The sequence below is a fragment of the Callorhinus ursinus genome, unplaced genomic scaffold (assembly GCF_003265705.2).
Source record: "Callorhinus ursinus isolate GAN/ISIS: 27379988/994484 unplaced genomic scaffold, GSC_fseal_2.0 scaffold52, whole genome shotgun sequence".
In the NCBI taxonomy this organism is placed as follows: Eukaryota; Metazoa; Chordata; class Mammalia; order Carnivora; family Otariidae; genus Callorhinus; species Callorhinus ursinus.
This window is the reverse complement of record NW_027397114.1, coordinates 6,975,932-6,994,605: the sequence shown is the minus strand read 5'-3', so window position 1 is coordinate 6,994,605 and position 18,674 is coordinate 6,975,932. Positions and strand designations below refer to the sequence as shown.

General features: G+C 54.0%; 1 protein-coding gene and 1 long non-coding RNA gene across 6 annotated transcripts; both read left to right on the top strand.

Moving 5' to 3' along the window:
• Positions 1–1,718: 1,718 nt before the first annotated feature.
• NFE2L1 (NFE2 like bZIP transcription factor 1) lies at positions 1,719–14,205 on the top strand. 5 transcript variants are annotated; one of them, XM_025859219.2, is made up of 6 exons: positions 1,719–1,850; positions 3,381–4,405; positions 9,111–9,293; positions 9,704–9,793; positions 10,019–10,177; positions 11,025–14,205. In XM_025859219.2, the coding sequence occupies exons 2-6, from the start codon at positions 3,896–3,898 to the stop codon at positions 12,387–12,389; spliced, it is 2,307 nt and encodes a 768-aa protein (XP_025715004.1). In that variant the 5' UTR covers positions 1,719–1,850; positions 3,381–3,895; the 3' UTR covers positions 12,390–14,205. The 5 variants fall into 5 exon arrangements, with proteins under 5 accessions (XP_025715004.1, XP_025715000.1, XP_073739897.1 ...); XM_025859215.2 differs by having other exon boundaries at positions 9,078–9,293; XM_025859217.2 differs by lacking the exon at positions 1,719–1,850 and adding an exon at positions 2,177–2,275 and having other exon boundaries at positions 9,078–9,293.
• Positions 14,206–15,790: 1,585 nt separating this feature from the next.
• LOC141370985 (uncharacterized) lies at positions 15,791–18,209 on the top strand. Its single transcript, XR_012375549.1, has 2 exons — positions 15,791–16,746; positions 17,425–18,209. It is a non-coding gene; the product is annotated as an uncharacterized lncRNA (long non-coding RNA).
• The last annotated feature ends 465 nt before the right edge of the window (positions 18,210–18,674 follow it).

The window sequence follows — 18,674 nt, the reverse complement described above, 5'->3', positions numbered from 1 at the left end:
CGTTGGTATAGTTTTAGAGTTAACAAAGCACACCTCAATTTCTCCTCTTTTCTTATCCAACAGGAGTATTTCCCTTCATGGTCTTATTAATTCCGGGTCCGAATGGTCTCCCATTTCCTTGGTAACATGCCATATCCCTCAAAACCACATCTCTTCCACATATTAATTTCTGTTTTTAGCAGGAACTTCTAATCACAGGCCTGCCTGCTGGAGTTCTTCTTCAACTATTCAGTATTTATTGTCTACTTTGCTCCTGGCACTGTTCCAGGTTTTGAGGACTCAACAGTTAATGCACAGAATTCTAGTCCTCATGGAGTTTATATTCTAGCATTTACTAGAAGCCAAATAGTAAAACGAGTTAAGTAAAACATGTGCTCTCTGAATCAGTCTTTGAAATGCACAACTACCTTAGCAGTTTGTTAAGGATTCAATGACCAGACGCTGGTGTACTTTTCTGTATGAATTTTGAAAGTGCTTTATAATCTGTGAACCACCCCAAATTAAGCCTCCCAACTCTCCAAACACGTGAGGACTGCATGTTGTTATCTGAAGAGTTAGCAGTTGGCCTCATCCTTAGTTGTACAAGGACTAGGGATTTCGCCCACTAGATTACGAAGATCTTCCTGGGAGTCAAGAATTTGAGTTGATGCCTCTTTGTCCCACAGCTGGGAACAAAGTACTATGAACTTCAACTTAGTGATTGCCTAAAGGTGGTCTTGGGATCAACTGTGTTAAAACTACTCGAGTCGTTACTAAGCTGGCAGGTTATCAGGCCACCACCCCAGGGTTGAGTGAATCACGATCTCTGGAGTTAGGCCTCAGAATCTGAAGATTTAACAAGCTCCCCCAAGAGAAGCTGGGGATAATAAAGCAATGTTCGAAAATCACAAAGACGTTGGCTAGGTGAGACTGGCCAGCATCTGAAATCGAGGAAAGTTCCTGAAAGGCAAGACTAAACTCGGTGGTAGTCTGGGCGGGGGTTGGAGGGTGGGGCTAGACGGGGAAGGGGAGCTCTACGGGCTGTTCCTATCACGAGAAAACTCGCCAATTATGCCACATCCCTTACACCGCCAACGCCCCACCACTGTGGTGGCAATCGGCCCGCTGGGCCATTCCCGCGACGCAACCGTCCCTGACTGGCGCGGGCCACGGCCTGCACAGAGCGGAAACGGCGATAGCGGTTTCCGCTGCCAGCACCCAATATGGCGGCTCGAGCGTCGCCACCGCGGGAAATACTCTGGGTCCCGCCTCGGCCCCCTCAGGTCTTACTGGGCTTTTGCAAGTCACCGTGGGAACCTTCGGGGCGGGGGAGAATTCCGCGCTCCGGCAGCGAAACCACTTCTCACCCCCGGCCCTAAGCCCTTATCCCCGAGCTGGAGAATGCACTGGTAGCGCTTAGCTTGCACACTTTACTCCGCGCCCCGCCTGTAACAGCTTGGGCGGCCGACGCACAGCCGAGGTGCCAGAACGCCGGGCTGTAGGGCCTTCGCCCCTTACTGGTGAGCCCACGCCGCGGGGCGGGTCTATGCGCCCACTGGGCTGTGGGCCATGTCAGTCTTGGGAAATCGGGAGAGGGAGGAGGAGGCACACTCAGCCATTGGGCTCTTTCGGCTGTCAATCAAAATGACATCCGGCGACGGCCGCGGTCCCGGCTCGTTGATTGGAGAAACGTGGTCCTAGGAAGGACGCGGAGGGCGGGCTTCCGAATGAGGTGGGAGGTGGAAGGAGGGGGCGGGGAGGGAAGCGGAGGCTGGGGAGCTCCAGGCCGGCCGGCGGTGGCGGCGGCAAGGCCGGGACTCGGGCTGAGGGCCTGCTGTGGCGGCAGCGGCGGACGCCGAGCTCTGCAGCGGGTATCCGGCATATTCCTTTCCCCGACGTGGGGGCGGGGGTGGCGGGCGCAGCGCCGCGGGAACGAGGCTTGTGGGGTGAAGGGCGGCGGGGTGGAGCCCAGGGGCAGGGGGCTGGAGGCGGGAACGGGCAGGCGAGCGGGGTTCGCGTCGGGCCCGGGCCTGGGCTTGGCAGGGAGGGGCCGTGAGGCCGTTGAGAAAGCTAGCTCCGGGGTGGGTTGGACTGGGGAGGGCTGAGGGCACGAGAAGGCGTGGTGTGAGGCCCAGGCCTGGAGCGGGGTGGGGCCATCGGGACGGAGGGCGGGGTGGGGTTTGGCTGTGAGGGTGGGTCAAGGCCGCCTGAGTCGCACTTGTTCGCTGTTGCCCCAGAAGGCTAGAAGCCGAGGCACCGACAGCGGGCATGGCGACTTGGTCCCGGCCGGACTCGGGTATCCGGGGCGGGGTGGGACCGGGCTCAGACCAGAGGCCTGTAGCCTTACTCCGTCTTTAAGGGGCCTTGTCCGGTTTCTGGAACTTAATTGTCTCTTGGGAGGTTTTAGTAATAAATTGGCGTGAGAACGGGAGGGTAGTGTAAGCAGGAATTCTGAGTCGCAGTTGTGTTTACTTTAACCAAATAAGGAGTGTGTGTGTGTGCGTCCGTCCGTCCGTGTGTCCCTCTTCCCCGTTGGGATGAAGTTGGTAGCTGGGTCACAACAGTGAAGAGGAGAGTTATGTCTTGGTCTGTGAGGTTAATGGAAGCTCAAAAGTAGAGACCAGAAACTGAAAGGCAGGTTTACTCCCTCCCCACTTTGCTATCTAGGTTGAGAACTTGGCCTTATCCTGCTTAGGCTCAGAAGGTCATATTAATGAAAATAAAACCTGCCTATCACAAATTCTGGGTCGAATAATCCTCCTGCCTCACTGCTCCCTGCCCCCCCCCCAAAGCCCTCTCAGTCCCCCTTCCCCCTTTTAATGTGAGAGAGAGGAAAGGGAAACCATATTTTAAAGTTGGGAAAACAAAAGGTATTATTTCGTGAGGTGGTGTCCTGAACGTAGCCCTCATGTCCTTTTACACTCTTCTCCCATTAATAGTTTCTCCCTTCCCTTTAAAACGGGAAGGGACAGGGATTGTAGGCAGTTTTCTCTTGAGAGATGGAGGATACAACTTTTCTTTAAGTTAGGAAATGGGCTTCTCATGCTAAAAATAGAAGCTGGGTAGTGTGTGGATGGGGTGGGGGAGGGTTGGTAAATCAGACAACATGTAAAATATTTTGGATGCCCCGGGCATTATCTGCTTATCCAAAACAAGCTACCTTTTAGGGTATTACAAATTTAGTATCCAGAAACGGAGATCCTTTGTGAGCAATATTTTCCTTTCGTAGTTGTTCTCCCTATAACAGATTTTTGGTTTTCATTTCTTTGGGAGTAAAATAATTGACTTATTTTTCAATAAAATATGAAAGTGGAATTTGAACGTGTTTCCTGCCTTCTGCCTTGATCATGGTGTGAAAATTCTGGAATCTTATCCTGTTGCTCTTGTGATTCCCATTTCAGGTTTCTCTGGAAACCCCCCTGGTAAGTGTGGAGGAGGCGGGACACTCTGACCCAAGACAAAAGGCTTGTAGCTCCAGCCAAAGAAAATAAACCTTAGGGAGAAGGAAAAAAACAAAAAACAAAACCAACCCATCAGCTGTTCCTGAGAACAGCCTGCAGTGGAATCTACAGAGAGGACAACTAATGTGAGTGAGGAAGTGACTGTATGTGGACTGTGGAGACAGTAAGTCACGTGGGCCCTGAGGGCCTGGACTGGGTTAGCAACAGTTGTACATGCTGAGGTGAGGTGCTGAGAAGGGAAAAGTGAATGTGGTCTGGAGAGTGGCCTTGGCTTCACAGGGTGTGCTTTCCTCTGAGGCCATCCGGGAGCTCAGCCCCTGTGTTCTGCCAGGGTGGGATACAGGGTTTGGCACTGAGGAGGGTAACTTGCTGGCTGGAGCAGCAGAGCAGTGGCCTTGATTTGTCTTTTGGAAGATTTAAAAACCAAAAAGCATAAACATTCTGGTCCTTCAGCAATGCTTTCTCTGAAGAAATACTTAACGGAAGGACTCCTCCAGTTCACCATTCTGCTGAGTTTGATTGGGGTGCGGGTGGACGTGGATACTTACCTGACCTCACAGCTTCCCCCGCTCCGGGAGATCATCCTGGGGCCCAGTTCTGCCTATACTCAGACCCAGTTCCACAACCTGAGGAATACCTTGGATGGCTATGGTATCCACCCCAAGAGCATAGACCTGGACAATTACTTCACTGCCCGGCGGCTCCTCAGTCAGGTGAGGGCCCTGGACAGGTTCCAGGTGCCGACCACTGAGGTAAACGCCTGGCTGGTCCACCGGGATCCAGAGGGGTCTGTCTCTGGCAGCCAGCCCAGCTCAGGCCTCACCCTCGAGAGTTCCAGTGGCCTCCAGGATGTGACAGGCCCAGACAACGGGGTGCGAGAAAGCGAAACGGAGCAGGGATTCAGTGAAGATTTGGAGGATTTGGGAGCTGTAGCCCCTCCAGTCAGTGGAGACCTAACCAAAGAGGTTAGTGACCACACGTCGGGGTGGGTAAGAAGGGTTTGGGGTTTCTGGGGGGCGGGGGCTGGTCTTGGTCCTGAAGGGGCGAGGTCAGTACTAACCCCTGTAAAGAACGAGAGTGGTTTGCGGGGCGGGGGGCGTCTCAGGCATTGTTCTTTGACGGGAATGAGCTGAATTGTCTGACCAGGATTGGGGGCTGGGAGCATTTCCTTGTGTTGAACCATTGACCCACCTCTAAATGTACCGTCAGGGCAGTGGGAGGTTCCTAGAACATGCCAGCGTGTTTACTGCTTGGATTTCAACATGACTGCTGGAGGCCCCAGGGTGGGGGAGGGAGTGGTGTTGTGATGGGCTTTGGTGCCGTGTGTATCTGTTGCTAAGACACAAATACTTTGTGGACTTTTGCCTTGTACCTCCCCCCACATCAAAACACACAAGCATAGCCTGAAGTTCTCCTTTGTGTTCGGGCCTGTTGTTGTAAGGTCCTTGATAAGTCGGCTCTCCTGGGCTTGAGCCAAGGGGTAGATTTAGATGGCTATTCTTGGCCAGGAGAGGGCCAAGGCTCCCATTCCTTGCTTAAAGGCCTGCTGCAGGGAGTAGGGAGTAGGGAGGAGAGGGCTGGGAGCTAGAAGAGAAACTGCATTCGCTGCTTAAGTCAGCTTGCTCTGAGCTGTCAGAGATCTGTAGCTCCTGACACGTGGCTGACACACTGTTCTGGGCGGAACAGAAAGCCTTTAACGATGTGAATGGTTCCTGCTGCTCCCACCTCACTAGCATGATGATAAAACCACTTTGAGCTCTGTGTTTGGCCTGGGCTTGCCACTCAGCCTTAAGGAGCTTGAGAAAAGCCTGCTGCATTGTCCTGGCCATTAGGAAAGGGAAGGCTAAGGCTGGATTGCACTGGGCTGGGTTTTCCAGAGCTGAGTCCTGGGGAGCGGGGGTAGGGTATGTAAAAAGTTATAGAGGGGCTGCAGATCTTGGCTCTTTTCCGCCCACCAGTCAGACCAGGTTTTGCCTCTTGTCCTGCATTTGAGCCTGTTTCTGAGCTCATTTCTTTGAATGTCAGTGCCTGTCAGAGCTTGTGGCTTTTTCTGGGCCAGTGGTGTTCAACTGGGGACGATTTTGCCCGTCCAGGGGATAGATGGCCATGTCTAGAGACAGTTTTGGTTGTCACAACTGGAAGAGGTGCCATTGGTGGGGAGAAGCCAGGGATGCTGCAAAACTTACTAAAAAGCACAGGACAGCCCCCAGATGTCAGATGGATCTGGCCCCACACATCTGTAGTGCCAGGGCTGCTCTCTGCTCAGCTGCCTCACTGGATCTGCTTTGAGAAAGACTAGAATTATCTGAGCACGGGAGCTGTGAGCATTCCTTACCTTACAGTGCTTCAGTTCTTAGATTCTTCCAGTGCCACTGGGAACTTTGCCTTTTTTCTGCTTCCTCTGTTCTTTTCTTTCAAATGGGCTTCAGTCTTGGCATGGTGGTCTGAAGAAGTATGCCTCCCAGCTTCCTCTTCCGTCCTTCTGCCCTGATGTAGCTCCCCAAGGGGTGGGGTGTGTAACTGGGCTCGCTCCTCGGAACTCTGCAGGTTAAGCTCCATTCCTCTTCTTGTTGGGAGCTCTCCTGGGTTGGAGTGGGAAGTTTGGATATGGTTCGATGGGTTGGGGCAGAATGGGATGAGACTTTGACCCTGCTTTCTTCCATTTCTTGGCCTTCATGAAGGTTGTGCTGTCCCTGACCCCAGGTCTTCTCTGCTTCCTTTGGGGGTTGGGGGTGGGTCAGCATTAGGGTCCTAGGCTGGGTGTGGGGGAAGGGAGAATTATTACGTGTCTAGAACAGCATTTCCTCAGCAACTCAGGGATAAAAATACCCAGGTCCAGAGCATGTGACAGGCGCTGCTGGAGCTGGTATTCTCCCCCCGGGGGGCAGCACTCCCCCGCTGCCAGGCCGGTTCCATGGACAGCCCTAGCCCAGGCCCTTGCCGGGGATAGGATTCCCCTGGAGGCTGGCACTCCGCCCAGAGCAGGGGGTGGCTTGGGTACAACTCTCTCCTGGCGAGGAGCATTCTGTGACCAAGGAGAACATACTGTCCCTGACCTGACCTTAGGCTCGAGGGGTGCAGCAGTGAGGTTGGACGTTGGAACTGTGCTCCTGATTCTGTGGGTGGTGTTTTCCTGGCGTTAGAGATGTGGACCAGGGGTCCAGGGGGAGAAGCTCTTGAACGAAGCTGGAGTGAAGGGGGAGCATGGCGCACGTGTGCGGCTCCTTCAGGGTTGGCCTTCAGGCCCGAGGCTCCTTTCTGCCTGGGGTGAGCCCTGGCCAGCACTCCTTTGTCTCCTATGGCCTGGGGTCGGGGGAACAGAGCCCCTGGCTCACAGCAGGCCTGGCCTCAGCTTGCGATCCTTAGGCTTCAGGACGAGCGGCTGCAGCCCTGCTGAGGAACAGGAAAACTCCTTCCACTTCCAGGGAAGAACTAGATTTCCCGAGAAGCTGCGGGAGTGGTTTCTGCCCAGTCCTGAGTGGGCTGGGGAAGCAGGATGCGACAGGAGGGAGAGTGGCACCCCTTCCCCCCCCCCCCGGGGCTCTCTCACTGCGCCACCCCGGCTGGCTGACTGGGCTGGGTGGGGCTGCCCGCCCCTGGGTGCGTCTCCTTGAGGAGACGGAGGCGGCCCAGGGATGGGCTGGTTCCTTGCGGCAGCTTCTCCAGCTGCCCTGGTGCAGAGATTGGCTCCCGGCTGCAGCTAGGTAACAGGCGGTGGGAGGGGATTGGCTCCTTCCGCATCTCCAGCGGAGACTTGGGGGAGGAGATTGGCTCTCGTCGCAGCCTAGGTAACGACAGTGGGAGGGGATTGGCTCTTTCCGCAGCCCAGCTGCTGACCTGGGGGAGGGGATTGGCTCTCCGCAGCCTCAGCAGTGACCTGCGGGGTGGGAGGGGGAGGGGATTGGCTCCTTGCTGCAGCCTAGGTAACAAGTTTGGGGGGCGTGGGGAGGGGGAGAGAGGGAGGAGCGGGAGGCTAGGCCCTGGAGGGAGCTGGCTCTCCTCTGCAGCTTGAGCACGGAGCATGGGGTGGGAGTCCCATCTCACTGCAGCCTCTGCGGTGAGCTCAGGGTGGGGGCTGCCGGGTGCCTGAGTGGAACTGGGGTTGTGAGGTGGGAGGGGGCTGCTTGAGGATGGAGGAAGGGGGCTGGGCTGGGCCGCCCAGGCAGCAGCACGGGCGGGGCACCCTCCTCGGGCCCCTCGGAGCTAGCAAGGGGCCACCCTTCCAGCCTGGTGTGCTCCCTGCAAGCCAAGAGCTCCTTGCAGCCCCCTGTCCGGCTTCCCGGCACCAGCTGCCCTGGGGCTCTTCTCGCAGACCATGACCCGCCTGGACCGCAGCTCTCACAGTGGTGGGGGCCATGCCAAAGGGAGCCGGCCCCTTAACTCTTTGCTGGCTGGGCACCGGGTGGCCCAGCCCCCCTCTGCTCCTGGGTCCAGGGCTTCTGTTCAGGTTGGTGTATGTGGGGAGACTGAAGGGAGAGGTACACCTGGGAGGTCTTGGGATCTGGGAGGGTTACGGTGGGAAAGGGGTACCTGGTCAGAGCTGGGGAGGTGGGTCTCATGTAAGGTTATTGCTTTCTGGAAAGTGCTTTTTTAAAAAACCTCTGAATGGAAGGCAAGAGTTCAGGATTTCTTCAGCCACAGGGGAATGGCATGTGTAGGAAGCCCAAATGGCTCTTATTTATTGGGGTTCTATGCTGGTGGCTCTGGGGGTGGCATTTGGTGCAGGAACTGATCAGGAGCCACCAGGGTAGAGTGGGAAGGAGGAATTTTGGTCCCTGAGGTGGCAGCTGTGGCTGAGCGGTGATGGGGCCCATGTCCTTGAGTGGGTTGACTGACGGAGCGCCAGTGAGTCCTGGGGTGTGGTGAGGAAGGGAGTGAGAGTGCTGGTGTGAGGGGACACCGGGGGCCGGCCTTGGCAGGGGTGGGGTGCCCAGTGAGGATCATCTGACTGCCTGAGGCTCTCCTGGGACAGAGGCAGCCTGCTAGGATCAGCTGAGAGTGGGAATTCTGGCAGGGATGGATCTTGAGGTGAGCCTGGGCTTTGGGTGTCCAGCCTTACTCTTGGCCTCAGCCAGGGAAGGGGAATGGCTCTAGGAAGGTCTGGAGGCAGCCTGTCGTTGCCATTGGTTGCAGCAGGTGGTTGCAAATGCAGGGATTTTCCTCTCTGGCCCACCCCACCCCTTTATGCAAATGAAATGGCACCATAGGCTGATGCAAGCCTGGCCACCACGAAGCAATTCTGCATGACAGTTCGCCCTTGCCTGGCCTGGCCAGCATCCTACAAACCCAAGTTTGAAGGGATTCTTGTTCCCAGAATGAGAAGTGTCTCCTGCTTCCCCCTTCTTTCTTGTGTAGCGGTGAGGTGGCCCTGCCTTTTGGCCTGGCTGTGTCTCTGGTCCTGAGCCCACAGGCTTGTATGGGGTTGATCATGCTGGTAATTTTTGCTAGCTCTTGTGTTTTTTTTATTTTTTTTTTATTTTTTTGGAGGCTGGTATCTGGAAATGGATGAATGAAGCCTTGTTGGTATGGAGGAGACAGAGGCTGGGAGAGCTGCTCCCCACTCCCGGGACTAATTGGAGTGATGCTAGGAAAGGCCGCTGGATCCGAGAGCTAAAGTCACGGTGCTCTGTCTTTCAGGACATAGATCTGATTGACATCCTTTGGCGACAGGATATTGACCTGGGGGCTGGGCGTGAGATTTTTGACTATAGTCATCGCCAGAAGGAGCAGGATGTGGATAAGGACCTTTGCGATGGAGCGGAGCAGGACGACACCTGGTCAGGCGAGGGTGCAGAAGCTCTGGCGCGAAACCTGCTAGTGGATGGAGAAACTGGGGAGAGCTTCCCTGCACAGGTACCCCCACCTCTGCCCACTTCTAGAAACTTCTCCTTAGAGAAGGCCGCTTCTGTGGGATGAACCCGAATGTATCTTTTGGGTTGGGGTCTCTAAGTCACTTGGGCTGAGGAAGGGGGAGTGGATGAGCAACAGAAGCAGAGGGGCCAGGCCTTGGTAACGAACAGCACGGAGGAGGCAAAGCACCTAGCAGCTTCCTGTTTGCATCAGGACTCTTCCACTTTTCCTCTTTTCTTCCCTGGAGGTTGGGACGCAGGGGCAGCCGTCAGCCCGGGCACAGAGGGAGAGTGTGGGCCTGTAGCCCTTGCGGCCCTCCTTCAGCTTCCCCCTTCGAAAGGCTGGGGAAGAGGCTTTGGCCCGCAGGCAGCCAAGGCCCAGGTCAGTCAGACTTACGGTTGCTGTTGCCACAGGTGCCTGGTGGGGAGGACCAGACGGCCCTGTCCCTGGAAGAGTGCCTTAGGCTGCTGGAGGCCACCTGCCCCTTTGGGGAGAATGCTGAGGTGAGCAGGACTCCAGGGAGAGCCCACCGAGCCAGCAGGGCAGCCGGCACGCCGTGGGTCCCTGTGCTGGCTGCCCGAGGGGCCGGCGCCCGGTGTGGCCTGCTCCTGGCTGCGGGGCTGAATTCAGAGGAAGGAAGAGACAGAACCTCAGCCGGTAGTCTCTGGGAGGAATGCGACGGTGGTCGTGCCTTCCCCCCCGTTAAAGCCTCTTGTGTTTTGCCCTAGTTTCCAGCAGACATTTCCAGCATAACAGAAGCCGTGCCTAGTGAGAGTGAGCCCCCAGGTCTTCAGAACCACCTCTTGTCTCCTCTCCTGACGGGGACGGAGTCGCCATTCGATTTGGAGCAGCAGTGGCAAGATCTCATGTCCATCATGGAAATGCAGGTAGGATTACCAGAGCAGGACACAGAGCTCTCGGACCGGGGGTGGGGGTGGGGGGTGTTCGCATTCAGCTGCTTTTTCACCGCTGGGAAGAGAACGGAGTCGTTCCCTGATCCATAGTAAAGTGGGGACGCTGAGAGGTCATTGTCTGGCTGTCTCCTTGGGGTACGGGGTACAGTCAGGAGTGGGGTTTGGGTTAGAAGCCCAGGGCTAGGCCTTCTAAAACAGGACTGTCCCCTAGGTATGCCTTCTTCCTTCCCTTTAGGTAGATAATCAAATGACCGAATGCTTCCAGCTTTAGCATTTCTAAAACCGGACATTCGTGTGGCGCCAGCTCTCTTGCCCCTTACGGTCATCTAGTCAGCCCTTTGTTATTTTAAAGGTGAGGAAATTGAAGCTCAGAGAGGTTGAGTGATGTGCCCTTGGTCGCACAGCAAAGTGGTACAGCTAGGTTTTCTCCCTCCAAGGCTGGGTGTTCCTTTCGCTGTGCGGATTTTACACTGAGGAGAGGTAGGCAGGGTTGGGTGTTTTTCCTTTCTTTCCTCTCCCTCCAAGGTGGGGGAGTCTGGCCAAACACAGCCGGGAGCTGGTCAGCCCTGCGTTGGGGTGGGCTCCACAGGGAGGACCTTCTCTGCCAGGTCCTAGTAGGTCTGGTGGATCGAGCAGGGCCAGGAGTGGACCCTGGGCTCTGGATTCCAGTCTCTTGCCTTTCCACCCGCGCAGCTGTGCCTGTGTCGGGTGCCTCCTGGTGGGAGCCCCCCCCCCCCCCCCCGGCCCCGGGGGGGGGGGTGGGGGGGGGGTGGACCGGGGCGCCGCTCCCCCCCCCCCCCCCCCCACCGCCCCCCGCCAGGCCATGGAAGTGAACACTTCGGCGAGTGAGATCCTGTACAGTGCCCCTCCTGGAGACCCCCTGAGCACCAACTACAGCCTTGCCCCCAACACCCCCATCAATCAGAATGTCAGCCTGCATCAGGCATCCCTGGGGGGCTGCAGCCAGGACTTCTCACTCTTCAGTCCCGAGGTGGAGAGCCTGCCTGTGGCCGGCGGCTCCACGCTGCTCCCGCTGGTCCCCAGCAATTCCACCAGCCTCAACTCCACCTTTGGCTCCACCAACCTGGCGGGCCTCTTCTTTCCGGCTCAGCTCAACGGCTCTGCCAACGACACGGCCGGCCCCGAGCTGCCCGACCCGCTGGGGGGCCTGTTGGACGAAGCCATGCTGGACGAGATCAGCCTGATGGACCTGGCCATCGAGGAGGGCTTCAACCCCGTGCAGGCCTCCCAGCTCGAAGAGGAGTTCGACTCTGACTCAGGCCTCTCCTTGGACTCCAGCCATAGCCCTTCCTCCCTGAGCAGCTCCGAAGGCAGCTCCTCGTCCTCCTCCTCGTCCTCCTCGTCGTCGTCGTCCTCGTCGTCCTCCTCCTCTGCGTCCTCGTCGGCTTCTTCCTCCTTTTCTGAGGAAGGCGCCGTTGGCTACAGCTCTGACTCTGAGACCCTGGATCTGGAAGAGGCCGAGGGCGCTGTGGGTTACCAGCCTGAGTATTCCAAGTTCTGCCGCATGAGCTACCAGGACCCGGCCCAGCTCTCCTGCCTGCCCTACTTGGAGCACGTGGGCCACAACCACACGTACAACATGGCGCCCAGCGCCCTCGACTCAGCTGAGCTGCCAGCGCCCGGCGCCCTCAAGAAAGGCAGCAAGGAGAAGCAGGCCGACTTCCTAGACAAGCAGATGAGCCGGGATGAGCATCGAGCCCGAGCCATGAAGATCCCCTTCACCAATGACAAAATCATCAACCTGCCAGTGGAGGAGTTCAATGAGCTGCTGTCCAAATACCAGCTGAGCGAGGCCCAGCTGAGCCTCATCCGCGACATCCGGCGCCGGGGCAAGAACAAGATGGCGGCGCAGAACTGCCGCAAGCGCAAGCTGGACACCATCCTGAACCTGGAGCGGGACGTGGAGGACCTGCAGCGCGATAAAGCCCGGCTGCTGCGGGAGAAGGTGGAGTTCCTCCGGTCCTTGCGGCAGATGAAGCAGAAGGTCCAGAGCCTGTACCAGGAGGTGTTCGGGCGGCTGCGGGATGAGAACGGGCGACCCTACTCGCCCAGCCAGTACGCACTCCAGTATGCCGGGGACGGCAGTGTCCTCCTCATCCCCCGCACCCTGGCCGACCAGCAGGCCCGGCGACAGGAGAGGAAGCCAAAGGACCGAAGAAAGTGAGCCTGGGGAGGAAAGGGGGGTTGACGCTCACTGGGATGGAAACTGGAGAAGGGCTGGGCCTGGACCTGGACCTACAGTGGGGACTTGAATGCCTTCTTATCCAGTAGATCTTTTCAGATGGGATGAACTGCGGGTCAGTGGACAGGAAGAGGAGGGCGCAGGCGCTGTCTGGCTCGGCTTCCCGCCGTGGGGGGGGTTGGGGGGTGCGGAAGCAGCCAGACCGTTCGGGTGGACAGGGTCCTCACCCCTACTGTGTCCTCTGAGAGAAGGGGTGGTGCTGGCATTGCTGGAGGCCGACCGAGGCGAGGGTAAAGGGGGGGCGGATCTTGTGAGAGGAAAGTCGTAGAAAGTCTCATTCCTGGAAGCAAGGAAGGAAGGAAGAGGGATTAAAAAAACCCCAAAAAAATCAAAGCGGGAAGAAAATCAAAGGACAGGTTAAGGTTGGCTCTGGCCAGGATACCAGGCGGCAGGTTTGAGGTGGGCCTAGGCCCTATGCATGAGTAAACCCCACTTCACCCCAGGGGAGGGTGGAACACAAGGTGGGATCTGGGAGGGGCTTTGTGGGTCTTTCAGCTCCTGCCCTGTGGCAGCCCTGAGAGGGGAGCTCTTGGATGTGTCCTGTGATGTTCTCATTTGGACTGGGACCCAACACTGGCTTGGGGGGCTAGGGTCAAAAAAGGAGAGGGAACAGGAAAGGGTCACGAGGCCCCCATGCCGTGTTGCAGCAGCCCCAACACCAAGCATGTCCCTCACTGCCCGGCCCCTCCATCTCCCTCTGTGCCCGGTCCCGTCTCCCCCCCCCCCCCAGCTGAGGCCCCCCCACGTTTCCATCAGAGCCTGCATGCGAATGCTGTTCTCTTCCCGCCCCTCCCCTCCCCGCTGCCTGAGCTCTGCTGCAGCTGGGGTGCCGGTGCACCCCTAGTGCTGAGCCTGCGGCCTCTGGGGGGCTGCTCTGAGGCAGGGCGTGTGGAGAAGCCAGGCAGTATTCAGCACAACACTGGGGAGTGACCCTTCCCTCAGGCCTCCCCTGCCAACCACTGGGCATGTCACTGGAGGACAAAACCACAAAACCCAGCAACAAAAACAAACTAGTCCTTTTAGAATTTCTTGCGCTTTGATTTTTTTAGGGCTTGAGCCCTGTTTCACTTATAGGGTCTAGAATGCTTGTTGAGTAAAAAGGAGATACCCCAATATTCAAAGCTGCTAAATGTTCTCTTTGCCATAAAGACTCCGTGTAACTGTGTGAACACTTGGGATTTTTTTTCTCTGTCCCGAGGTCTCTGTCTTCCTTTTTTTTTTTTTTTTTCCTTTTTTTTTTTTTTTTTTGGTTTCTTTCTAGGAGAATGAGAAGTGCATGTAATGAGGGCTTGAGAGCACCTACCCCCCCCAGGCTCTCGGCCACAGGCTGCTTCTCTACACCCCCAGTTTAGCAAAGGGCCCTAGGCAGGAGGACTGCCTGGGGGAGGCAGAGAGGGGAGCGCCAAGGTGGCCAGATGGTTCCAGGACCACAGTGTCTTTATTTTTAACTGTTTGCCACTGCTGCCCCCACCCCTGCCTGGCTCCAGAGTACAGTCAGCCCAGACTAGGAGGGGTGAGTTGTGGGGAGAGAAGGACCGATTCTCCTCCCCACTGGGGGGCATTCTAACTGAGCAGTAGGGAAAGAAGGCATGAGCCTGGGAAGTGCTTTTATAAATTATTTTCCTTGTAGATTTTATTTTTAATTTATCTCTGACCTGCCAGGGAGAGGAGAGAGAAAGAGAGATGCTGTGAGCACATGACAAAATAAAATAAAATAAAATGGATGATTCACTCTCAAGTGCAGTTTTTCCCTACTTTTAATTTAAACTGAGTAAAAGACCCCAGGAGGGGAGGACTGGCCATTGTGTGGCTAAGCCAGAGCTCACTTGGGAAGGTGGGTGGAGAAAGGGGAGGTTGACAATGAGGAATTCAGAAAGACAAAAGTCTTAAGTACGGTATTAAACCTTCCAAGCAGGTGTTGGTACCCCTTAACAGGGTTCGCTAGTTGAATCCTCAGAGGAAGGATTCAGAATCCTTTTTGGCCTTTCTCATAGGACTGGGCTAGGTGGAGGTGCTGTCCCTTGGCCCAGCTCCTTGTCTGTCCACCTGTGAGAAAGTGCATTTTTAATCTTGAGCATGCTGTCCTTTCGCTGGTGGCCCCACCTGCCAAAGGGGTGCAGAGCGTCGGCGAGTAGCCACACCAATGACCGGGACTAAAAACCCGAGAAATCCACGAGACTGACACATGCCCGGTACTTGCGCGTAAGAGCAGGGCCGCAGAACTAGAGCAAGAAGCCAGACTCCAGGGCTTAAGGCATCAGAAAGCCTCCCAGCTGAGGTGAACAGAATCTGTTCTCCCTTCGAAAACCTGCTTTAATATCAAGCCTACGAAGAGCTGGATGCTTCCAGGTGCTGGGTGCTTGCTGGATCTGCCACCACATGCTGAGGTAGGTGCCTAGCAAATGCTAAGGAATGAATGCTCACCTGGCAGCCTGTGAAATTACTGGACGAGGTTTAGGACCAGAAGCAGTTAGTTGATCCCCATAATGGGATGTCCCGTGTACCACTGTGTGACCTGGCTTAGCCCCATAGTGCTTTAATGGTGCTACTGGAGTATCCCAAGGGATGGACTAGAATTCATAACCTGAGTTTGTTTCAGTTTACACTGGCTTTTGTTTTTTAACCCCCATCTAGTTGGAAATTGTCATCAGATGAGCTCTTCCCTAATCAGGAATTAGCTAATGTCTGTAAGCCAGATAAAAGCAAGATTCTTGAAAAACGAATAAGACTAAAAATTAAGTTTGAAAACCTTTAATTCATGATGATAAAAAATACAAATATATAGAAGAGTAAATTGTGACAGGTAAAAGTCATGTTTTTGTATCTCTTCTAGAAATGTGTGTATTTTTAAGTACACAATTAGGCTGTAACTTTTATCTTGCTTTGCAATTTTAACCTAACATATTTAAATGTTTTTTAAGAGGAAAAAAAAAAATCATCTTACCGTTCGTGCTGCCCCTGCTCTGAGAAAGTACCTTTTTGTCACCCCCTCCCCCACGCCCCCTTATGGAGAGACGTACAGTTGTGTCTAGGATCCCGCTGATGAGCTGGGGCTTTGGGCCAAGTTGGTCAGCACTGGCTGTGGGGTTGACCTCTTTCTGCTGCTGGCAGGTGGAGTGGGTGCTCCAGCTTCAAGGCTTTCTCTGGCAGGAAGAAGATCCGAGGACTCGAGTAAGGCCTGTCAAAGAGCTGTTACCCCTCAGACAAGTGAGAAGAGGTCCTAGACTCAGCAGCGAGATGAGCAGGCCTCAGGCTTAACTGAGCACCAGACTTCAAGGTGACCTGCTTGGGTGGGGGCGGAAGCCTGGCTTTGTCTTTCTTGACTTCAGCAGCACTAGGCTCCATTCGAGCCGATTTCTCCCCACGTCCTAATTCACATTAGCATTTGGAAGTAGACCCCTTATTTCAACCTCTGCCCTGCACAGATCTCACCTGTGAGGTTGGGCCCATTATTTCAGTGCCAATAAAAACAGAAATCCCGAACTAAGGGGAAATGTAGTGAGCTAGAGAATGCTCAGTGTCACCAAGACCTGGCCTCCAATGGCGGACTCTGGCCCCGACCAGGGAAAGCTGAACAGCAACAGTCAGCCAGTGAATGGGGAGTACTTTCCGTGGAGCCCCGCGTTCCTCAGGCAGCCCTCGGCCCTTTTACAACCCCCAGCTAGGCCAGACTTTGCTGCTTTTCAGGTTTGTTTGGCAAAAGCTGGAAAAACAATAGAAAAAAATAACATCCCCACCATCTTCACGTCTCCTGCCTCACCCAGGAGGCACTGACCTAGACCTACAGCTTCAGCTCCAACTAACTTGTTTTATGGCACTACCAGCAAGAAGTCCATTTCACTGTTGACGCTATCCACATACAAGCACAGGCACCAGACTGGTGGCTGCCTCTCTGCAAGTCATCTTCCCAACCAAGTGTAGAAATTGTCTAGCAAAACCCACGTGCTTCATTATCATGAATGGTTGAGCCTTGTTATCACTGATCTGGGACATGAAAGGGACTCACAGACCTTCAATTTGTCATTCTGTCAGCCTAACAAGAACCTTTCACCTTTCACTTTTCCCACAGAGGCCAGCCATCCTCCTTGCCTCTAGTTTTGAACTTCGTAGTGCAGAAGGAACGTGTGGGGCTTAGTATATACATGGAACTTAGCACATGATTTGAGTTCTACTCCTTGTTCTGTCCAGGACTTTTTGAAGTTCATGTCAGCCTGAATTAGTTGAGACACAGAATCCAGTGCACGGATTGTCTGGAGGAGTTTGGGATCCCACTAAAGAGGTGTGTTCTTAAAGCTGGTTCTTTTCCAGTCTAACTGCAGAATGGATAGGCTGCACAGTATTTGTTACTTAATTCCAGATGCTACCTCAACCAAGGAAACAAAACCTAGTTTATACTTGGGGGGAGGCAGGGAAAAGGCTAAGGAGTTGGTGCTCTGCCTTTTGTTTTAAACACAAATTTAATCAGGCTAATTCAGTTGTCTTAAACCTTCCAGTTCTCAGCTAGGGGCTGAAACAGTAATTTAAACAATGAGCCAGTGCCCTACAGCTGGGCCCCAAAGTAGCCCAGTCTGACCTGAGGCTATGCAAACAATAAATGGCAGGATTGGTCAAAGTCAACTAGGATTTAAAAATCCCTGTGGGGTAAACAGTGGCTCTGGTATTATCACAAACCACCAAGGTTACAATGCAGATCCAGATATGCTATTGAATATTTTAACACAAAGCTATTTAATGTAAGTAACAACTACAGAACCAAATCATCAGTATATCTCGTTAAACATGACGTTTCAACCTCGCCTCATAGTCCTGCTGCCTCACTGGCTTAAGGTTGGGCGGGGGGGGAAGCCTTAGAAAACAGAATACTTGCTCTACCTGCCCCCCATAGAGCAGGACCAATTATGTTTCATCCCAGTGCAAGATGGTTTTATTTTGGATTTCATTTGCTTTCAATATTCAGCAATTTATTCAGCGGGAAGCTCCCAAGGCCGAGGTCAATTAAAAGTCATCCACAGAAGAGAGCTGAGCAACTGTGAACACATTAGTTAGAAGAGCAGTAATTTCTGAAGAAAACCTCAATGCTGGACAGTCAAACCAACGTGATATGCAGATCACAGATTGAGGATTGTCTCCGGAATCTTTAAGCTCCACCATCACCAAGCTTCCTTAGCCACACGACAACACCTGGATGCGTCTGCGCAGATTGGTTCCTACCGCTGAAAAGCAAGATGAAGCCGAGATGCCTGCCTTTACTAAAGTGGAATGCTGGCCTGGTAGTGATATTTGTATTTCAGTTGTATGCTAGAGGGGAAACACTGAGCCTGGACTTAGTTGAGTCCTATCAGCCCTAAATTTTAAACAAGATCTTTTTATCCTCACGAACGACCCAACTTGCAAACCAGATTAATACTAGTATCACAGAAACTGATCAAGTTGATTTGATCTCAAACAGAACCCGGGTCCGTACATAGTTTAGGATCAGGAGCCACTGTAGAAAATTTGGATTTCAGAGTTCCAGTTCCACCAAATTATTTTGGAGTAGCAGTTTCCTCTCATTTTCCCTTTCTCTGTGATGGAAATAGGGACTGTAACACACATTCCACTGTCACAGGTCATAAAGATGTCCTGAGCATACATGGCCAAACACCAAATGGCCATGTTAAAATCAAATTGAGCTGAGTTGGAATGAGTTCTGGAATATAAGATTGTATCTGAAAATAAATACTTAAAAACTCAACTATTAAACATAGCTGTCCAAACTTTCAAATCACACTGAAAAGCAGAAATAATTATTCCTGAGCACTGTCGGCTGACAGATTGCCTCTGTGGTCATTTACTGTACTAACTTGAAACTCAGTTGAAGACAGTGGAGGACACCTCAGATGGTGACTGGTCCCCAGATTAGTAAGCTCTTCTTCTGAAATAGCAACTAAGGTGATCCCGTCTCCTCTTCAACTCCCGGCTGGAGTCCCTGATGACGCAGCCTCACAGAAGCCATCCAGCTTGCCTTTGTGCTGCCTGAAGAAATCCTCTCCGAATACCTTCTAAAACATGGAAGCTTTGTTGTGCCTCTGTGTAGCTTTTATTTCCAACATTTCTGCACGCATCTGTGGCTTCAACAAGCACTTGAGAAAATTTTATACCGAAACCTTTAATCTAGACGTGACAGTTGGCTTTCAATTAACAAAATTGTGAAAATCTATCCTCACT